Source organism: Girardinichthys multiradiatus, chromosome 3 (assembly GCF_021462225.1).
Source record: "Girardinichthys multiradiatus isolate DD_20200921_A chromosome 3, DD_fGirMul_XY1, whole genome shotgun sequence".
NCBI lineage: Eukaryota > Metazoa > Chordata > Actinopteri > Cyprinodontiformes > Goodeidae > Girardinichthys > Girardinichthys multiradiatus.
Window position 1 is genome coordinate 32,494,452 of NC_061796.1, and position 20,965 is coordinate 32,515,416.

Consider the following 20,965-nt stretch of genomic DNA (forward strand, 5'->3'; position numbering starts at 1 on the left):
TCCAACATCACAATCCTGTATACCAGCAGGGGGCACTGTCTGCCTCAGCAGGAGTCTGACATTCGACAACACACACTTGCCAGCGATTATGTAATGTTTGCAATTATGGATTTATCATCTGCAAGGTAGCGTCATTTTGCGTTGTTTATGCAGAATCTGAAGGTCACCAACATATGTTGCATATCACAGTGATGGCACGTCCAGAATGCCCACCTCACACGTACTATAATGTAAAACCCACAGGTTCATCTTCATCACACAGGTCGTCACTGTCTGCAAGTCACAAACACAATGTTAGCGGAGTTTACTATAGGCCACGCCCCGTAAGTCCAGCTGGTGGCAACACTCGTGATGACATCACCGCAACGGGCGCCGATAGGCCCCGAGACGTTCCTCGTCCGTCCAATCGCCTACCGAGGAAGTGACGTTAGCCAGGATGGCTCCCGTTCACTTACAGTTGAGTGGGCGTGGCTTGGATACCATCTACGTCAGAGCGAGTCGGATCCTGCGCCGTGATTGGCTGAGAGCAGTGAACGTGAGTGTCTGTTGCTGAGAGAAAAGGAAGACGGGATGTAGCGGATGATCGGCTGCGCCACAGAAAGTGCAGATCGGCTCCGAAAATAACTTTTGAACATAAACTGTGGGCCATTTTTCTTTTTTGTCAGTGTTTTTAGCAGTTGTACTGACACAGTAAGAGGGAACAGTTATAAAAACGCGCGTAACAACAGCTGGATGTAAAAATGACCGCATAGGGCTGTTTGAATCCTTTCTCCACCAACTTGTAGCGGTTAATGCGTTATCACGGTCTACTAAGGGATAGTAGTTCTGCTGTCAATTATGGTAAACATACTCCTCAAGAGAAGAGGAGGAGGAAAAGGGGACATTTGTGCCTTTCTATTGGCTGACAGTCATATGCTCCCTCCTCTCGGTCCTCACTCACGCTGTTCCTATGGTTCCCAAAGCTCTCATTGGATACTGTAAAGTTTGGGACCCTACGTGAGTTTCGCTCACCATCCCTGCCACCATTGGCTGAACCTCCCTGTCCGTCAACTGGACTTTGACAGCCTGCTACGCCCTCTGCACCGCAGCGCGCGCTCTGATTGGCTACTGTAACTGTCAGCGTGCTGTCATTGGTTGGCTTCCCCAGCTGTTAGTGGTTCATTCACCATTTTGTGACTGTAGTGGAAAAGGAGAGCGATAGTTTTTTTTGTATCCTTGTTTGAGTTTCTGCGGAGGGGAAAAGACATGTTTTGTGCAGGAAAAGTAAAGTAGGAAGTATTCAACGCCAACAGCAGAGGGATGTTACTGGGAGTTGTACTAGTCTCCCCATCGGGAAAATAGGACCGTACATCTTTCTGTGGCAAGAGGAAAAACGCTGTTTGAGGTGAGTTGGAACTAAGTTAGCAACGGGTTAGTAAAGCCAAACTGACGCTAATTTTCTATTTTCAGAAGATAGCACGAGACTAGAACACATAAGCGCCAACGGTCGTCGAATGTTCCACAACCGTCCAAAGAAACGGAGTGACAAGGCTTCCGAGCCGAGGGGAAAAAACCCAAAGACAGGGGAGGGGTGGGAGCGTAACAGCCTAAAAACTTTCTGAAATGTTTCCCCATACTCCTACTGAAACATCCCACGTTAATTTAGTTGCCTTCAGCGTCGCCTGTTAATTGTGGAGTACTTTTCCTTGACCTTAGTTTTTGAGTTTTGCGCGGAGCCGCGGCACGTAGCGTAGTAAAAACAAGCGACCTATTTGCAGCGTTGCAGTCTTAATGTTTACCAACACGAGAGTGCGATCTAATTTGGAATATTTTTAAATAAACCCAGGATAAAGAAAAATAAAATAAAATACGTTGTAGCCATAACGTTTTATGTAGTTATCTTCTTCCACCGTCTCGTACTACGACTACTACAACCACCACTATACTACTAATGCTACTGCTGCTTACTAGAGCGATACCACGTTCACCCAAGTTTTATAACATTATATACCTTCGGCTCATTGCAACGTTAAGGAAGCTTCAATCGCGTGTGCTTTCTTGCGTACTTTAGGCGTTGTAGTGTGTTTTTCGCAGGCGAAACACCGTTGCATGAGGGGGGAAATGGGTTAAGATAATTAAACGTCTCTTTCAAACCGGTTGGTTTGTGTTTGTATGCGAGGACCATCGTGCACAGCAAAGCGCCTGACCGCCTCGACTCACGATATACTCCTTTGACATTGTGGAGCGCCTCTCGTAGTACTCACACAGACAAGCCGTGGACGCTTTAAGTGTTTTCTCGGCTTTTTCCTCCTCTCCTCGTAACTCTGCTTTCCTGCTCTGCTATCCCGCAATCATAGTCGATGCATCCCTTGACATCTGCACATTCTCGCAGTTTTGTAACATTTATTTCAAGTCATGGTAAAATTAGATGGTTGTTTAGGTACGTTTGGACTTCAGATGCCCTGCATGTTTCCACTGTGGCATGCATTCCCCATTATCCTCATTAATGGCCCCTGTGTGGTCCTGATGTTGTTGATCAGCTGGGCATTGATGTGACATTGGCATTTCTGCCATTTGGTCCCAAACAAGAACAGTCACCTCTGATCTATGCTACAATAACTCAGGATCAATCCTGGCCAAAACGTGAACAAATTAGTTAATCTTAGTGCTTATATTTTATGAAGAATGCACAAGTGAATAGGCCAAAGATCCAAATCGTCCAATTTTCCCTGATCGGAGTACTGAAATATGTGATTATTTTTCCTCTTATATACACTGAAAGTAAGAACTCCCACTATTTTAAAAGGAAAACTACATTAACCTCCAGCAATTACTTTGATGTACTCTATTTTGAACATATGTTTTGCTGCATAAATTGGATGTTCTTGTCATTGCTTAATCTTTGTTGGATTCACCACTACCTCTCTGTCTATTTTATGTGTTATAGACCTCAGCAGGAAGAAAAGATCTCTCATAGAAAACAAACATCTGTATCTGCAGGGAAAAGACTGATCGGTGCAGCTCTGTATTTTAGTTATAATAATGTCATTCAATATCTGCGCCAATCTACTAAACAGCTGCCAGTATTTCTAGTACGGCACAATATTCACTCGCTTGTAACAAGGACTGCCTTTCACTTGCCTACATACATGCAGACACAACCACACAGCTCACCCTAAAATACCGGAATCCATATTCTTCTATTCATGTCATGCTGTCTGTGCAATCACCTCCCTCACGCATGCGCTTATAAACAAAAACATGTGTGTTTGTTGAAGAGAGCATGTTTTCTGTTCTTTCTGCTGTTTCACGTGTGAGTGTGTGTTCCCCCGTGACCCAGTTAAGGGCAAAGCCGCCCTGCTATACCGAAGAGTACGGGGACCACGACAGGCTTCGCCATCACAGTCGTCCTTCTTTCCTCTTCTTCACGTTCTCCCTTCTCCGTCACTGCAGCCCTGCGCCCAGACAGACACCCATAAAATGTTTCAGGAGGAAGAGATGAGCTGCACGATGCCAACATATATACATTCTCCTTGACACGAGCTGCAAATGCAGCATTGAACAAGGCAGACGCAATATGAACACGGCTGAATTAGACTCTGATACCTTTTGAACAAGAAGCCGCTTGATTGCCGACCCCCCTTCACTTCATAAACACAACCTGTGCCATGATGCAGCGGGGCACAGGCTGACTCCTCTTCCACAAACTTAATAAAACCTGTACTCTGTTTATTACTCTCTCATTGTTAAGTAATAAATACTCTACAACTTAATTGTTAATTTGAAACATAGACAAGAACTCTTCATGAATGACCGAGCTGTGTGAGTGTGTGTTCCTGGTGCTTAAATGCACCTGCACCCAAACCTAAAAACTCCCTCTGAAGATTTTTATTTGCATGAAATTGTGTATTTTAACCTAATAATATAATTCGTGTGTATTCATTACAGACATGCACTTTTTATACTGCAAAAGGTATTTATGTACATGTAGGGGATTGTTTATGTGGTAAAATCAGTGTGTGACAGTATATAGGTCCAAGGGAGAGTTTAAGGGACTATGCATGACTGTGTTGTAAATTCCAGTGAGGGCACTTAGTGTGTGTGTAAAGTTTTGGTGCTGACAGGAACCACATTACGGGAAGGGCCCCTTTATCCTCCATTTTTATTGGGTGAAACAGCCGAGTTTTGTTGTTTAAAGGGGAGTCCAGTTCAGTGCCATGGAGATTGCGATTATCTATCTATTTACAGTTACAGTTTGCTTTAGAACAGAGCAGCAGCAAGTTTACTTGTAGCTACCTCTAATGTTGGTTTAGCAGTGTCAGGACTTGTCTGATTCACCTCTGAATTCCTCTCTCTGCTCCATCCAGATTCAGCCCTCTGGGAGTTTAATTTTGTTTCTTCCAAAATTTTGAATGACTGACATTTTATGCTCTTTGGCAGCTCCAACCACAGGCCAGAAATTCTGATTTAGACTTGCTTTGTTTATGTCATGAAATGTTATTTAACAAAGTAGAAATCATCAAAGATTGATGGTTTTTAATTTTTAAGGCGAGGACTAGGCCACATGCAGTGTTTCAATCCTCTGCCTCTCTTCAACATGGAATTTACAGATATTAAATGCTTATATCAGAATAATTGTCCTTGTGACATGTAGTGTGCCAAACAGAAACACATTCAACCCTCTAATGCCTAAAGGGTTATTCATAATTACAGAAATGTGTATTTTCCACTGGTTGTAACTACTCCGTAAATGAAAGATTGGTCCATTTCTATTTCTGAAACTTCACTGTGCCAAAATGGGGAACACACTGACTTATCAGCCAAAGTCTAGAGCATTGTGGGATGGCCATGAGCATGTCCAAATGCATTTTTCTGTGCTAAGATCAGATCCTCACCAGACATTTAGCCAAACAGTCAGTCAGACATGTGGCTCTCACCCCTGCTCTTTTCCCATTTTTTCTAAGTTCCTCGACAGACCCAGCACTCCCAGTACAAGCCTCATCATCTCCTTTAATGAAGGGGTACTTGGTCTGATACTGGTGGGAGGTACATTTCTCCAGTCAGAGTTTTCTCTCTTTTTTCTATCTTTCCATGATTTTTCAGAGATTGGCAATTTAACACAATTCATAAATATATTTGTTTACACAGTACACTCATTTCCTTTGGATCTTTTTATAAAATCTAACTTACTATCAGTGAGACTGGAAGACATAACCATACATATTTATGTTGACTTAAATCCAGTACTTTGATACACTTTTAGAGCAGGTTTGCAGTTACCATTTATTATGCACAGATAAGTTGTTTTTAAATCTTTGCATCGTTTTGAAACATCACTGAAACAATCAGTTCGCAACACTAAAGAGGCAGTGACCTGGCGAATGTATATTTCTGGTTTTCTTTGACTGATCTATTCCAATTTTGACCAATTTAGATGTTTTTTCTTTTCTAAGAACTATGACACATAAAACAGGAAATGTGGACTGTGAGGTTTGAATCCAACAGAAAATAAAGGAGATACAAGATTATCCTCATTTATATATCAAAGCATGTGCTCATAATCTTTATCTGGTTGTTATTAAAACTCACAAATGTGGCATCAATGCACATGTAAGTTAATGCATTTTATGGAACAGAAATGGTGGGAGTTCTTAGTTTTATATCATTTAATGATCATTTAATGATGAGCTGATCTAGATCTAATTTTGATCTCTGGTGGATTGATTGGTGTTTATTTGTATAAAACCCCATACAGGAATTAATAAATGTAAGTGTCCTTACTTGTGTAGATATGAGTCGAACGTATAGAGTATTGGGGTTGGTATTAAATTGACAATTGAGGACTGTTTATACTGTGAGGTAGTGATGATCGCATGAACGACTCTTGTTTTTGATTAGTCATTTTCGTCCGGGGAGAGATGAGTTTTGGTACGGCAGGAAGCGGAACTGGTGTGTTGCTCATTTATTTTGTTGTTAAACAGTTAACATCGAGGTCACCGTGTGTGTGTGTGTGTGTGTGTGTGTGTGTGTCTGTGTGTGAGAGAGAGAAACTTTTCAATGTCAAGACAGGAAGTGTGTGCGTGCACTGTAGGAATTAGTGGGCAAGGGTTTATATCTGCATTTGTCAGAAATTGTGCATTTGCACATGTGGGTGAGTTGCTGAGGCTAATCGAGGGGAACACACGTCTGTGCGAAATGCTGCAAGTGTGTGCGTCAGTGTATGTCTGTAAATGTGTGTGTGTCATTGTATTAAGCCTGTAATCTTGCATCAGTGAGTGCCTGATCCTGCGCCAGGCTTTTAATTTCTCTCATTTTGGGCGTATCTTACCAAGGCAGATTATTCCAATTATATTGTCTTTTTAGTGAAACGTGTGTGTGCGCGTGACAGAGTATCAGTGTGTCACTGACAAAAGACGACTATGAAAAACTGAGACCTCGAGAAAAAGTGAGAAGGAGCCAACAAGTACTAGAATGACTGAGGAAATTCCCACTGACTACACAGGAACAGCCTGTTTGGTCAAACTTCCAAACAGCCGTGTATTCCTCCCTTTCTCCCACTCATGTCATAGTTGTGACCTCACTCAGGCCACCAACAGCTATTTTCTTCTGAACAAGGGAGCGAACAAGGCAGTTGTTCACTCCCAAGTTGATCACATAGTATCACATCCATAATGCGCAGCGTGAGAAAGCTTTGCTGTCACATGTTGAAGTAGATGGAGGAAATCAGGTGGAGGGATCAGGCGAACGATACTTCAGACTTAAATGTCTAAGTAGTGATATGAAAAGTAGCTTTTTTCTTTCAATTCAATTCAATTCAGTTTTATTTATATAGTGCCAATTCACAACACATTTCTTTCTTTCTTTTTTTATCATGTTTGATATGAATTTTCTTTCAGGACGTCTTTTTTAGTAAACTCACAAGAGACTTTATTATGCCTGGTACTGAATTTCTTCATTTTTGCTACAATATAAACATCCAGCGTACGAACAGAGACAATGTACGATAATGGATTCACAAAGAATGAGACAAGATTTAAACTGTGTTTTTGGGGAAAAAAGGAACCCAAATTTAGTCTTTGATTGTTTTCAAAACTAGATTAAACAATTTACAAACTCCAGACTGTGTTTTAAATGATCTGTAATCAAGGTGGAATAATTTAGTGCATGGAAAATTTTGCTATTTCATTATTGTTTCATTGCTTTAGTTATGTTAAGAATAGGAATGCACAATATATCTGCCTTAACATCAGTATTGGCTGAGGTCAGTCATTTTGTAACATATCAGTATCGGTCCCACAAGTAAAACAGGGCTGATATAAATAATCAATGTTTATTTTCATTTTGTTGTCATTTGTTTCAGGAGGGGAGGGACGGTAAAAGTGATGCAGTGCAGGAGTGTGAGGTTGAACTGAAGCAGAGAAGCAATGTCTGCAGCGTGCTCATTTGTTTATGGTGTTGAAAGGGTGGGGAACTATATCTAATATTGATTTATCGGTTATCGGCCCAGCATTTTTGTTAAGTGTAGAATTATCCTGATAAAGCTTAATCAAATATTTAGATTTTAAACAAAAAAGGATTCTTTAGAAACAGCAAATAAGCAGTTTGATGCTAACTTCAGTGTCGGATAACCATTAGCCAGTTGCAGTAATCTTACAGTGTATTCAATTTCTGCTGCATGATATATTGCAAATTTATCAACATGCTGGGACATTGATAAATATTAGACAATTATTTAAATTGCATTCACTTAAGTCTCTATTTGCCAGTTGTTTATTTCTTGCCAATTAACGACAATGTTCAGGAGACCATTGAGAAATGACAACTAAGTTATTTTTTTTGCCAAATAAGCAGATGTAGTCAAATGGAGCTTATTTGAAAAAAGCTGTTAGTGAGATTAGAGCTGGGTGATATAGACAAAAACATTATCCTGATAGTTTTTCTATATCCAAGAGTTTAAATAATTATCACAATACTGTTTTAAATGAAAAGGTTAGTTAGTTTGTAAGCTAGGTTCTATTTCAATACAAACTTGAAGAAGAAATATATAAGTAATAAAACATTAATAATTACTAATAAGATTTATTTTTCAGAAGGTATTATAAACTAAGCAATTAATTTCCTAAATAACGGTACTTTATGGATCAATAATGACACTTTCTCAACTAGCAATATAATAATGTAAAAATCCTATTTGCAGTACTGAGTAAAAATGTAATTATGGTGTAGTACAACTAGAAAATAGTGCAAATCTAGTTCACAATTCTGTTTGCAATCTGTTCTTCATCTTATGAAAATAGTTAAATAATGGTAATCCCACTTACTGCCTGTTAGGCCACATGTATTGTTTGTCTTATTGCATTTTAAAGCTTACCTTTATTTTTGTTATTGACATTTTTTGTTTTACAGTAAATAATTGAAAGAGTTTTATTGCCCAGCACCAGTTGAGATGGAAATATAAATACAAGTCATTTGTAACTCTGTCACACCACATACACACTTTAAAAAGTGTCAAGTGCTTCTTCATTGCTACCAAGTACCAAATCCTGTCAAGAAGTCTTCAGTAGTTGACACTGTCAATACAACAGAGCAACTTATGAAGTACTTTTTTCTCGCTTTAAAGTCAAAGCATTAAATCTGGATACAGGGTATCAAGCCTAATGCAAACAAGGTAATATACAGGGATAATAATAATAGCTTAAAGTTAAACAGTGAATTGATAGCGCTTCGTGAAAGTCACTTCTCTTTGAGGAGAAATATTGTGGCATTTTCATGTCACGAGTTCTTGTGACACAGGATCTTAGTTAATCAAATGGTTTACAATTATGTTTGAGTCAAACTAAATGTTTTCAAATAATACTTTTAATGTTTTAGAAAAAAAGCTTTATGTTTGTTTTGTTTTTTTCTAGCAATCGTTTTATATCGGCTTCTGTTTGCAACATGGAAATCCAGGTTTAATGTTTTGCAAGCACACATGCATGCACACATGGATGCATGCACTTTGCAGTGAATCAGGGCAGGCATGGAGAGTACCCACTGAAAGCATACTCTAAAATTTTGAGCCAGTTTGAGTATTGCAGTGAAGCTGGCTTCTATGTATGATGTAATTTTTGTAAACAGCAATTTCTGATTGTGAAGACAATAAATGACCACCTGTCTGCTTCGTCTCTCTTCTCTTTTGCAGATTACATTGTGGAAAGCACACAGAAAATACACAGAAGAAAAGAAGAAGAGAGCAAAATATTAAAAAGAGTGCCTTAAAAACATAAAATCATATAATCTGTAGCACTTCGAAAACGAGATGGGACCGTTAAAGGCAAACAGAAGAAGATCTCCACCATTAACAAGAGGCAGAGGGGGGAAAAAAAGAGTTGGTTCTCAGCCCATAAAAGAGAAAGACTCCAAAAGAGTCAAGAAGGAGACGCTTGTCAGAACCACACAGAACACTCCCAGCACTCCTTCCAATCCCAAATACACCCCGACACCCACAGATGCCAACTCAGATGACGAACTGATCACAAACAGCAATGCTAACACTGAGGAGGAGACTACTGACCGGATTAAACCTGTGGTGTCAGACACAAGTGATGGAAAGAAGGCAGAGGAAAAGACAGAAAAGGAAAAAATGGTTACAAATGGAAGCAGCATTCCACCCACTGATTCTGTAGTATTGCTTACCTCTGCCCCAGCACCACTCTCCAAAGCTGCACCCCCACAAGCCACCAATCACAGTCCCAGTTTAGGCTCAGTTTCCAGTAGGAAAACGGCCACATTCAAAGCTCGCATACCCAAGAAAAAATACATGTATGAGCACTTTGCTAACCATGCAAATGTCACAAATACTGTACCTACCTCCAGCCCTGCTCTCATATCAAACTGTTACTGCAATATCAACAGCAAAAACAGTGAAAGTCTGAATGCTCTCAATAATCTTTTGAAGCGTAGTAACAATATTACTAACAGCATTAATAAAGGCACTAATGTGAGCATAAATAGCAGTACTTCCAGTAACACTACAAGTGGTGATACTAGTATGATTAGCAGTAGTAACAGTTGTGCTGGGAGCCATAGTACTTATATAAAAAACATTAGCAGAAGTAATGATTGCTCGGGTAAGCAGCCATCAGTGTTAACAGTAGAAAGTAAAGCTAAAGAAGCAAATCATTTTGTTTCAGTGAAGGATAAAACCCACAGGACGTCACATTCCACAGAAAACAATTCACTAAGTGGAGGAAATGAATTGCAGGGTCCCCCTAACTCAGCACGCTCTTCCTCTACTGATACAGCTAGCGAGCACTCTTCTGACCTGGACGTGATGGAGGCAACAGGACCAAATGCTAATATTCATATTGTTGCTCCTTTCCAAAACTCACACCTGAAGGAGGTCAGTCTTTCAGAGGGACTAGCTGAAGCTCTGGCTAAAGGCATGAAAAACCAGAGAGTGCTGGCTCGCCAAATAAAAAGGAAAATGGAGAGCGATATAAAGAATGCCAGTGGTAAAGATTCATCCCTCCAATCCTCTATTTTTAGACCAGGGGTGGTGCGTAGAGTGAGTGGAGGTACTGTTGAAGTTCAACTCCAAGGAGAAGAAACCCTTGTTAAATACCCCTTTTGTAGTGGGACCATGGTGACACCATCTGTAGAGGCTGAGAGCGCTGTAGACTTCATCTTAGATGCACCCCCACCTGGCACTTCTCCCGTGGCTATTGGGACTCGAGTCTGTGTCCCGATTGGTGAAGAGGAACAAAGTCCTCTGATGTACAGACAGGGGGTTGTTGTTCAGGTGGACCCCCACCCTGGTGTCTCATTTCCTTACCAGGTGCTCCTGAATGAAAACAGAGAAACTCTGGGTGGAGAGTTGGTAGGAGAGAAAGACAAAGGCAAAGTAACAGGTCGGATTGTCTGGGTGTCCCGACAGAGCCTGAGACTACTCACCCCTCCATGGGAGGTCTCACAGTTAGACGGTGGGAGAGCAAAGGAGAGAGAGCTTGAGAGGGAACGGGAGGAGAGGGAGCGCAGGGAGGAGATGGAGGTTGAGAGAGAAGTTTGCCAGTTAAGTATTGGAATGGGGGTGCTGGGAGGTGGAGCACGGTTGGGTCCTGGATTTTCACATAAGGGGGCTGCAGAAGGGCCCACCTCTGTAACTGTACATCCACCTGCCAATTCCTCCACTGTAAGCTCCAGTGTAGTGGCCATCACAAGTCATAGATGTGAAAGCAATTTGTCTGGCAGAGAAAGGCAGAAAGAGCCTAACATACCAGAAGAAGATGTTGAGGTATCTCATTTTAACATGGGTCACTCTATGAGTCCAAAAGCAAGTGCTGGAACCTCGCAGTACAGAAACATTGTCTCCAAGCCTAGTAGTTATGCTCCTACATCCACTCACCTCTCAGTGGTGCGGGGGGTAGGACCACCTCATCTTTCTACAATAACCAGTCCTCTGCCAACCCCATCCCCTGCCTTGCTCACCCCTGAAATAAGCAACGCCACTTCAAACCTACCTCCAACCAAGACCACTCCCACCCAGACCCCTACTCCCACTTCTGGTGTGGGTTCCTCTCCAGCCTCCTCTCGTTCTAGGACTCCTCTCTCATTGGCCCAGCAGAAATACAAAAAAGGCGATGTGGTATGCACTCCCAATGGCATCCGTAAAAAGTTCAATGGGAAGCAGTGGAGGAGGTTGTGCTCCAGGGAGGGCTGTATGAAGGAGTCTCAGCGTCGAGGATACTGCTCTAGACATTTGTCCATGAAAACCAAAGAAATGGAAGCAGCAGGGGGAGAGAAGGTAGGGGGAGGCAGCAGCTCAGGGACGGTGACCCCTTCGGACCTTCGGGGGAGGGCAAGCAGTGAGTTTGAGTGGGACGACACTTCAAGAGAGAGCAGTGAGACCAGCAGCAGAGGAGACTCCAGACCACGCTTGGTCCTGCCTTCCCTCCTCCCTCATGAACTGTCATCAAGGTTTGATTTAGATGAGTGTGAGGCTGCCACCATGCTTGTGTCGTTAGGAAGCTCCCGCTCTGGCACTCCCTCCTTCTCCCCTACCTCGAATCAGTCTCCTTTCTCCCCTGCCCCCTCTCCCTCACCCTCTCCACTGTTCGGATTCAGGCCGGCCAACTTCTCCCCTATTACTGCATCGCCAGTCTTACAACACCGGAGACACCGGCAGCCCAGTGGTACAGGGGGAGGAGGGGGAGGGGGGAGTAAACCAATAACCCTAGCAGGAGCAGGTGAAAGGGAGAGACATGTTTCGGGCATCCAGCCCTCCTTCCCCAGTAATCTGACATTTACAGTCCCCATGAGCCCCAGCAAGAGAAAATCAGATGTACCCCTTCCACCACCCCTTCCCTCACACCACCACGATTACACACCCAAAACAGAGCTGGAGCTGGGAGACCTCAACAACTCCTTTAGAGTGCTCTCGCCCCATACACCAGCATCACATTCCCGGACACATACACCCACCCTTTCCCAGCTCAAAGGACTGAGCACACCATCTTCTAGCAGGCCCCCATCATCTGCTGCTGCCTCTCCTCCTCCTCTGCTGGCGTCGGCAACTCCTCCTCCTCTCTCTACCGACGGAGGGCCTCGTCGAGTGGTCCCTATACCCCAGCAGACTTTGCGGGACTCCCCTGTCATTGTTCGAAATCCTGAAGTCCCTCTAGCAAAATTCACTGAGTCTCCCTTAGAGAGAGCAGGAGGGGGTAGAAACGAGGCGGCTATAGATAACACCCCACCTAAAGACGTTGCTTTAACCTCCCTTACCCCTCAACCTGTCACGGGCCTCCAGGTTCCTGTCCCCATTAATGCTGCTGCAGCCACAGTGCCCAATGGTACTGTCTTCTTGCGGAGCCCAGCCCAAACTTTGGTACTTGTTTCCCCGACACCTTCCTCCCTACCTTCCGCTGACCCAACTGCTACCCCCCTCCAAGCCCTCTCAGTTACTGTCAGCACAACAGTGACAGCTTCTGCTCCGAGTAGCACGGACAGCTCTGCAGAACGAGAGGACAACAAGTGCACCGGGTTTGGTGGGGAGGTCCAGCAGCCAGTTCCCTGTCACCCATCTCCCACAGCTCTACTCCCCCTGATCCTACCAGCAGAAAGTCTTCACCCTGCCCCTCGAAAGGACATTATCATGGGACGTCCTGGCACAGGTGAGACAGTGTACAAATGTGTGGACGTGTGAGGTGAGAGATTTAAAATTAAAGGGGAGAAACGTTTGGCTCTTGCAGGAGAAAAAAAACAAATTTGATTCAACTATTCAAAAACCATGTTTGTTCATCCTGAGAAATTCTCTAATTAGTGTTCAAAGCAATAATGAATTAAAAAAAATAAATTAACAGAATGTTCTACAAATGCATAATTTTTGGCAGAAATATCTGCACATCAATGGACAGTTATTTGGCACAATAGATGGAAAATATATAAAATACTTTTAATATAATTTATTACATAAAACTAAGAAAGTGCACTTATGTCATCTTCATTTCTTAAAGGATTCTTGGATTTACCGACTGACTAAACTATTAGTCTAATTTTAATTAGATGCATTCATAAAACCTGCTTTTAGAGCACTTTAGATGAATTTAGTTTTCTCTCTATACCATTCTTTAAAAAAAATAATATCTAATATATTTTAGAAATCCTATTTCACTTTCCTACATCTAAAATTCATTGTAACAGCTGCATTTCTTTGTAGATTTGTATTGTATTTAGTGACACACATTATTATCATGTGCAGAATATTTAACTGGCCTTGAACTTGCATTTTTCAATAAGATGGCAGAAATAATTATATTATTTTGTCATTATTTTAAGATAGTGACGTTTAATAGAACTATGGTAAATATACAGATTAATTTAGAGGAAGAAGTACCAAGGGGAAAAAATCTTCGCACATTAAGCCAGAGGTACAGAGAAATGCCTTTTGTATAATGTGAAAGCTTAGCAGGGAAATGTAGTTTTATAGGTTTCTCCTTTTTTGCTGTTCTGCACACATAGCCAAACAAACAAACTCAGACAATTTATTTTTAATTAATAAATACCAGCCGGTACCTTTATGCTGTGTTGTTCTTAATTCATCAGATTAGACACTAGATTTTCAGTCTCTGACAACCTTAAGTAAAAACGGTTTTACGTTATTCTAGTGTTAACACAAATATTTTGAATAAACATGTATAACATAATCTAATTACTTTTATTTTAAATAGAAAAGCAACATTTTGTATTACTACTGTTGAAATAATATTGATAATTGCAGTAAAAAATAATGTTACCTCTTACATTTCTTCAGTTATTTTGGTTTTAATACACATAAATCATAAACATCAGCTACATTTTCTATTTTCTTTTCAAGGTTAGTGTTGAGAGTACTATACATTTTTGCTGATCTGCATGTTGTAGAGTGTCATAAATGTAATGAGCTGAATATGTTGTTGGTCTATCTAGTCAGGAGAGTGCCTGCAGTCAGCTTTTTAACAGGCATGCTGCTCAGAGCTTTCCACCTGTAGTTTTAAACCAGAGGTACGTTAATGAGACTGTGGGGTGGGACTCTTTTAATATCTACACCATAGCTATGTTTTTTTGCAACTGGAAGTATTTCCACTCTAAAAAAATGTTTCTCTTGTAAGTGAGGCAAAAGTGTAAGAGCCTTGTTTCAGCCACCTGACTGGCAGTGCACAGCACTAGGTGGAAGAGGGACAGCAAAAGGACCTTCACATCTTATTATTAATAGGACTTCAAACCATAAAATTTAGAAATCCTAAAAAGCTGGATGTACCCTGATAATAATAACCACCGCATTTCTTCATATGTTTTCTATAGGGATTAACTTCCACATTATAAAGGATTAGCTTTGCAGATAGTGGAGGGTTCCTCTTATATCTCCAGCCATTACCAAGCAGTAATTTTGTCTCATGATATACCCGAGATACTGTGCAGGAATAAAAGCAGGGATTTGTAATAGAAACTAATAGAGAAAAGAGCAGATAGTATGAAAATAATTTTTAACGAAGAGTTGAGGGGGAAAACGTAAAAAATTAGTGCTACACAAGAATTTAATATTAAGGGACAAAACGAACGTGTGGGCTAGATGAACTGTATGTAGGCCAGCTAAAGCCTTTTCCCCCATTTTTTTTTTGTTTGTGCCTTGCTGAAAAAACATGTTTAGATCACAACCAGCATGGGGGAAATTGTTCCTGAATACGGCAGCTGGGATAAAAAGTATAACTCAAATAATGTTTTGTTTTATTTATTTCTTCTTATCTTTAAAATGTGTCTGTGTGGTCGACTCCCTAACCCCAGCAGCAATTCTTACTCGCTGCAAACTATTTCCACCGACTCATTCTTTTTCTCATATGTCTTGTTTGTTTAATAGTAACTATATAGTGAAACAGGGTGTAAGCAGCCTCATTTTCCAGCTGTATCGAAGTGGTTTTGTTCTGAATTGTGTGTTGGTGTGTGCAGCTTATATACTGCAAGTTTTACTGTTTTGTGTGGGTGTGTGAAAAATGTTTTTCAAACTCCGGTGTTGGGGGAATGTACTATAGAGGGTGTACATATGAGTGTGAGAACACTATTTGTCACCAGCTTATCTTCAGGTCTGTTACTTATACACACATGGTGTCAATCGGTTTGATTCACGTAACCTTTTGCCCTCGCTGTTTTTGCCCCGGTCGTTGTGTAGGCATTCAGGGGTGTGACAGAGAGGTGGACAGGCAGAGCAAAGAAGGGGTGTCGTTTTGAGTATACGCTTCTTCTACTGATCCCTTTTTTGCAGCTGTAGGGACGCCGAATGAATGAATGAATGGCACCTCTTTGTGTGAGTGTTTGCATGCTTTGCTGCATGCGTGTCCGGAGCGCATGTGGTCCAATTACACATTTGGTCTGTTGCAAGAATGTGCAGGTATTATTCTTATATTTGTGTATTTTTATCAGCTTTTGAAAATGGGGGCAATTAATAATTTATTGTGGTTTTTGATGTTTCAGTATTTTCAATGTTATGTGAATAATAATATAAGATATCATAAAAAACAACAAGTGTTTTTTTTCCTGAATAATACAGTGTACTTTAGTGGAATATGGCAATAGACTATCACAAAGTGGTGCATAACTGTGAAGTGAAAGGAAAAGAATGCATGTTTTTCAACATGTTGTAAATATTGATAAAATCAGAGTGGAATGCCTTTATATTCAGCCCCCTTTACTGTTTTATCCCAAAATTAAATCCAGTGCCCCCAACTGCCTTCAAATCACGAGATCAGTGAATAGGGTTATGCCGTTTCACAGCTGTTCTGTGAAAGATCTCAGATATTTGTTAGACAACAATAGTAAAAGGCAGCATCATAAACACCAAGATACACACCAGACAAGTCAGGGATAAAGTTATGGAGAGGTTCATGATTAAGTTAGGTTATAAAACAATATCCAAGCTTTGACCATCTCACAGAGCAATGATCAATCCATCATCTAAAAATGGAAAGAGTTTTTCACAACTGCAGTCCTAACAAGACATGGCTGTTCAGTTGAACTGACAGGCAGGGCACCGAAAGCATGAATCAGAGAAACAGCGACCATGGTAACTTGTGAGAAGCTGCAGAGATCCGCTGCTCAGATGGGAGAAAATGCCAACAAGACAAAGATTAGTTCTGCACTCCACAAATTTGGCCTCTGTGGGCAAGTAGCAGTATTTTTGAATTGTTTAAAGTAAAAGTACACAAGAGGTCCCTCTTTAGTTTGCCACAAATATTGGGGCAGAAGGTCCTGTGGTCAGCTGAGGCATAATTCAATGTTTGGCCTTCATGGACAATGCTGTATATTGTCCATGATGTTCTATATATATATAAAACACCCCGAACCAACCATCTCCACTGTGAAACACGGTGGTGGCAGCATCAGGCTTTAAAGATGCCTTCTTCATCAGGGCCAGGAAAGCTTGTCAGAGTTGATGGGAAGATGGATGGAGCTAAATAAAGAGCAATCCTGGCAGAAAACCTGTTAGAGGCTGTAGAAGGTTTGAGACTGGGGTCGAGGTTCACCTTCCAGCAGAACAGCAACCCCAAACATACAACCAGAGCCACAGTGGAATGGTTTAACATACTCATGTGCTAGAAAGTATTTTTCTTCCCTCCCATGATCTAGGTCCCCAGCGCTGCTGTCTTTGATCACTGGAAGCTATTTCCCTTTCCTCTAGCGAAAACTGGTTTCCTGTATGAAACCATCTGGCTCCCTCTGTGATGTTGTTCCTCCATGTCTTCTTAAGGAGGTTTTTCCTACTATTGTCTACTATCCTTGATGTTATTAACACTAGCTTGACCTCCAGTCTAGTGCCAAGCAGTTTTAAACATGCTGTGATGCAACCCTTGTTGAAGAAATCTGGTCTCGATACTTCTGCTTCCCCAAGTTACCATTTTGTGCAAAATTTTGGAACAATTGTTTACTCCCAGCTGAAGGCCTTCCTGGATGAATATAACATTTTGGAAGTGTTGCAATCTGGATTTAAAACGTATCACAGTATTGAATCTGCTCTTTCAAGGGTTTTTAATAGGGCCGCAACTAACAATTTTTCGGATTCATCGATTAATAATCGGATAGCAAAAGGTGATTAATTGGAGATTTTTTAAAAGAATTTGAACCAGGTGAAGCTAAAGCTTTGCCACTTGAGTTCTGGATAGAGACATTTGAAGACAAAGAAGGTTTTTCATCTTAAATGTATATATTTGTTTGTACAAGTTTGGCCTAATAACTGCTCTGAGTGGGTTGCTCTTTCAGCAAATAGCATGTTTTATTATTCAATTACTAAATTGGTTGCAGATTATTTAAATAAACGATTAATCAATAAACAATTAATCTGATTAATTGTTTCAGCCCTAGTTTTTAATGACATATTTTTAGCGATGGATTTTGGGAACTGTGTTTTACTCGTGCTTTTAGATATAACAGCTGTTTTGACTCAGTGGACCATAGCCTTCTCATCTCCAGCCAGGAGCAGTGGGTGGGCCTCACTGACACAGCTCTGCAGTGGTGTAGGTCCTACCTTTCTCATAGGAGTTTCTGTGTCATGATGGATGATTTTATCTTTGCTTCTGCTGCCCTCCCCCTTGGGGGAACCTCATGGATCACTTCTTGGTCTTCTATTCTCGCTTTATTTGGTGCCATTTGGTGCTATTTTCAGAAAGCATTGTGTGCCATTTCATCTATATGCTGATAAATATCAAGGTTACTTCCTTTTAAAACATATTGGTTCTAATCAGCCTCTCCTTGACTGTCTTGTTGACATCAGGGGACGCATGGCACATGAATGTCCTTAATTTTAATCCAGCTTTTTAAATCCAGTGGCTTCAGCTGTATCCCTTCCGTTGACTTTTCCTCTTATTTGTCTGAGCTCCTTCGTTTTTACGTGCCATTGCGTGCTTGTAGACCGGCTGAACAGGTGACTGTCCTGAAGACATTTTATAAATCCAGAGGAGACAGAACTTTGCAGATTTAGCTCCTAAAATGTGGAATGAGCTGCTGCTGGAGGTCAGGCAGACTCCATCTCTTGCTGTTTTTAAAGCTAATTTAAAAACACACATTTTCTTCTTGGGTTTTAACCCAGATTGAGTTCGCATTGGTGTCTTAATTTTTTTGCCTTTCTATGTACTTGTACTATTTCATTTTTTCTATAGCTCGTATGTATTAATTTACAGCTGTTTTGTTGTTTTATACCTCTTCTCTCTTACATTTTATACAGTTCTTTGGTCAGCTGTTGTTGTGTTTTTTAAGTGCCTTAGACATAAAGTGGTATGGTGTGGTAGACCTAAATATAATTCATAATCTGTGGCAAGACATAAAAACTGATGTTCACAGACTCTCTGCATCCAAGTTGGGCCTATTTTGCAAAGAAGAAATAGCAGAAAAGTCTTTCTGTAGATAAGCAAAGCTGATAGAGATGTATCGAAAAAGATTTGCAGCTCTATTTACAGTAAAAGGTGGTGTTATTGAAATTATTGAATCAGATGGGCTGAATACAAATGTCATCTATCATGTGGCATTCCCATAAAATACACTGAAGTATGTGAATGTGCCATGACAAAATGTAAACAATTTATTAATGTTTGCAAATATCTGTTTTCCTGAAATGTTAACTGTTTTCTTCTTCATTTTCTTTTCTTTTCTTTGTAAAAGAAACAATAGATGAAATTGGCATCCAAAGATTTATGCAGAAGTTCTTTTGAGATCTCTTAAGCCCAGATATAATGTCATTAGAAATATGTGTTTATTATTGTGTAATGATAATGACTGTGAGTCAGAGCACACACTGACACTCAGTGTCAGCATCAGCATAAATTTGGCCTGATTTATGCCAGAAAACTATGGCGGCGTTCGTAGGGGATGGAATTATTCTATGATGTGCGTTTCTAACTCCGAATTCTTTGAGATCTGTCAGACCTGCTAAAGAAATGTTTATTTTAATTTCAATACAGCCAAAGCATAAGACAATGACAATATATTTAGAATAAATGTGCAGAATATTTTGTCAGGTAGAAATGTTAGTCAAAAAAATGAAGCAAAATAAATAGCTTTTAATTAAGCTGATAAACACAGTGGTGTATGAGGCACATAAGGCATAAATGCGAATTTGCTGTGTTTTGTGTTTAATTATACAAAACTGAAAAAACACAAACAGTCCCCTGAAATAACCGGACTGACCCTTTCCAGCACTTTAAAAGAAAAAACCATTCCGATGAACAGAATTGAAAATCGTTGGGGGGAAAAGGTAAAGGATGAGATCATTTCCTTAAGGTGTCACGCACCTGTGTCACCCAGCATGTATGTCTCCATGTGTGTGTGCGTGTGTGTGGAAGACAGAGTAACAAAATGTCAATCACCGATTACTGGACATGAAGTGTGAGCGCCAAAACGTCTGTTGCCATGGTAACACAGCAAACATCATGCTGATGTTGCTTGTACATAACACAGAATATTCACAGACAGAAACAGCGGTCCCTGAATGAATGCGTGTGTGCGTGCGTGTGTGTGTGTGTGTGTGTGTGTGTGTGTGTGCGTGCGTGCGTGTGTGTGTGTGTGTGTGTGTGTGTGTGTGTTCTCACACACACTCAGCAAGGAGGGACTTCAGCTCTTTCCCACGTGTTCACACACCAACACATTACGAGACGCTCTTGTTGCATTTCGGCCGTTTCAGACAGCATCGCCCAGCAGCAGGGACGATTCAAAATTATCGGAGGGTTTCCTCTAAATTATTCAATGACTGAAGTGTTCAAGTGAAGTACTTATTTCAAGGATTTAAACACTTATAATCAACACAAATTTAGGAAATATAGTTAAAGCCAGTTACTGTTTCAATTCCAGAAAGCTCTAGATTTAAAGTTATTTTTATTTGTTAATGAAGGCATCTCCCAAAATGTAATGTGCTGTACAAAGGCTGTCATTTTTGAAGATATTTGTTTCTCTGTTTTATTTACATTTTTAACAAAAATAAATCAATTTAACTAATCAATTGAAAAGACTTTATAGGTAATAGAGCAATCAAGCACTTCTAATAAATTGCTGATATGATTGCTGGTCTTCACTGATGTTTTTTGAAATTCATCTTTTGTGAAGTGCTCCAAGTGTTTGAGCCTGGAAGGCCTCCATGCCATTACACTAATCTTTAACGCTCTTCACAGACTCTCTATCAGATTAAAGTCAGGAATCTGAGTGGGCACTCTAAATGCAAATCTGCTGAGGTGTATGAATAATTGTGAGCGTAAATTTATCTTGTTTTGACGTTCTTTCACTAATACCATACAGAGCATTCTGCATTGAGAACAATGAAGTTAATGAAGGAAGTGTGTGTGTGTGTGTGTGTATATATATATATATATATATATATATATATATATACATGTGTGTGTGTGTGTTGTGATTAAAAACAAGAAAAGACGCAACTAGTCTGGCGAACTGTGTTGAATGTTAACATTTCCATCATTAGAATGAACATCTCTAGCAGGTC

General features: G+C 40.6%; 1 protein-coding gene across 1 annotated transcript in view; it reads left to right on the forward strand.

Moving 5' to 3' along the window:
* Positions 1-1,159: 1,159 nt before the first annotated feature.
* The window catches only part of cicb (capicua transcriptional repressor b), a 49,490-nt gene continuing 29,684 nt past the window's right edge, over positions 1,160-20,965 (forward strand). Inside the window, exons 1-2 of the mRNA XM_047361414.1 lie at positions 1,160-1,384; positions 9,161-13,127. Of these exons, the coding sequence (XP_047217370.1) occupies positions 9,278-13,127 (3,850 nt within the window). The 5' untranslated portion in view covers positions 1,160-1,384; positions 9,161-9,277. The remainder of the gene's footprint in view (positions 1,385-9,160; positions 13,128-20,965) is intronic.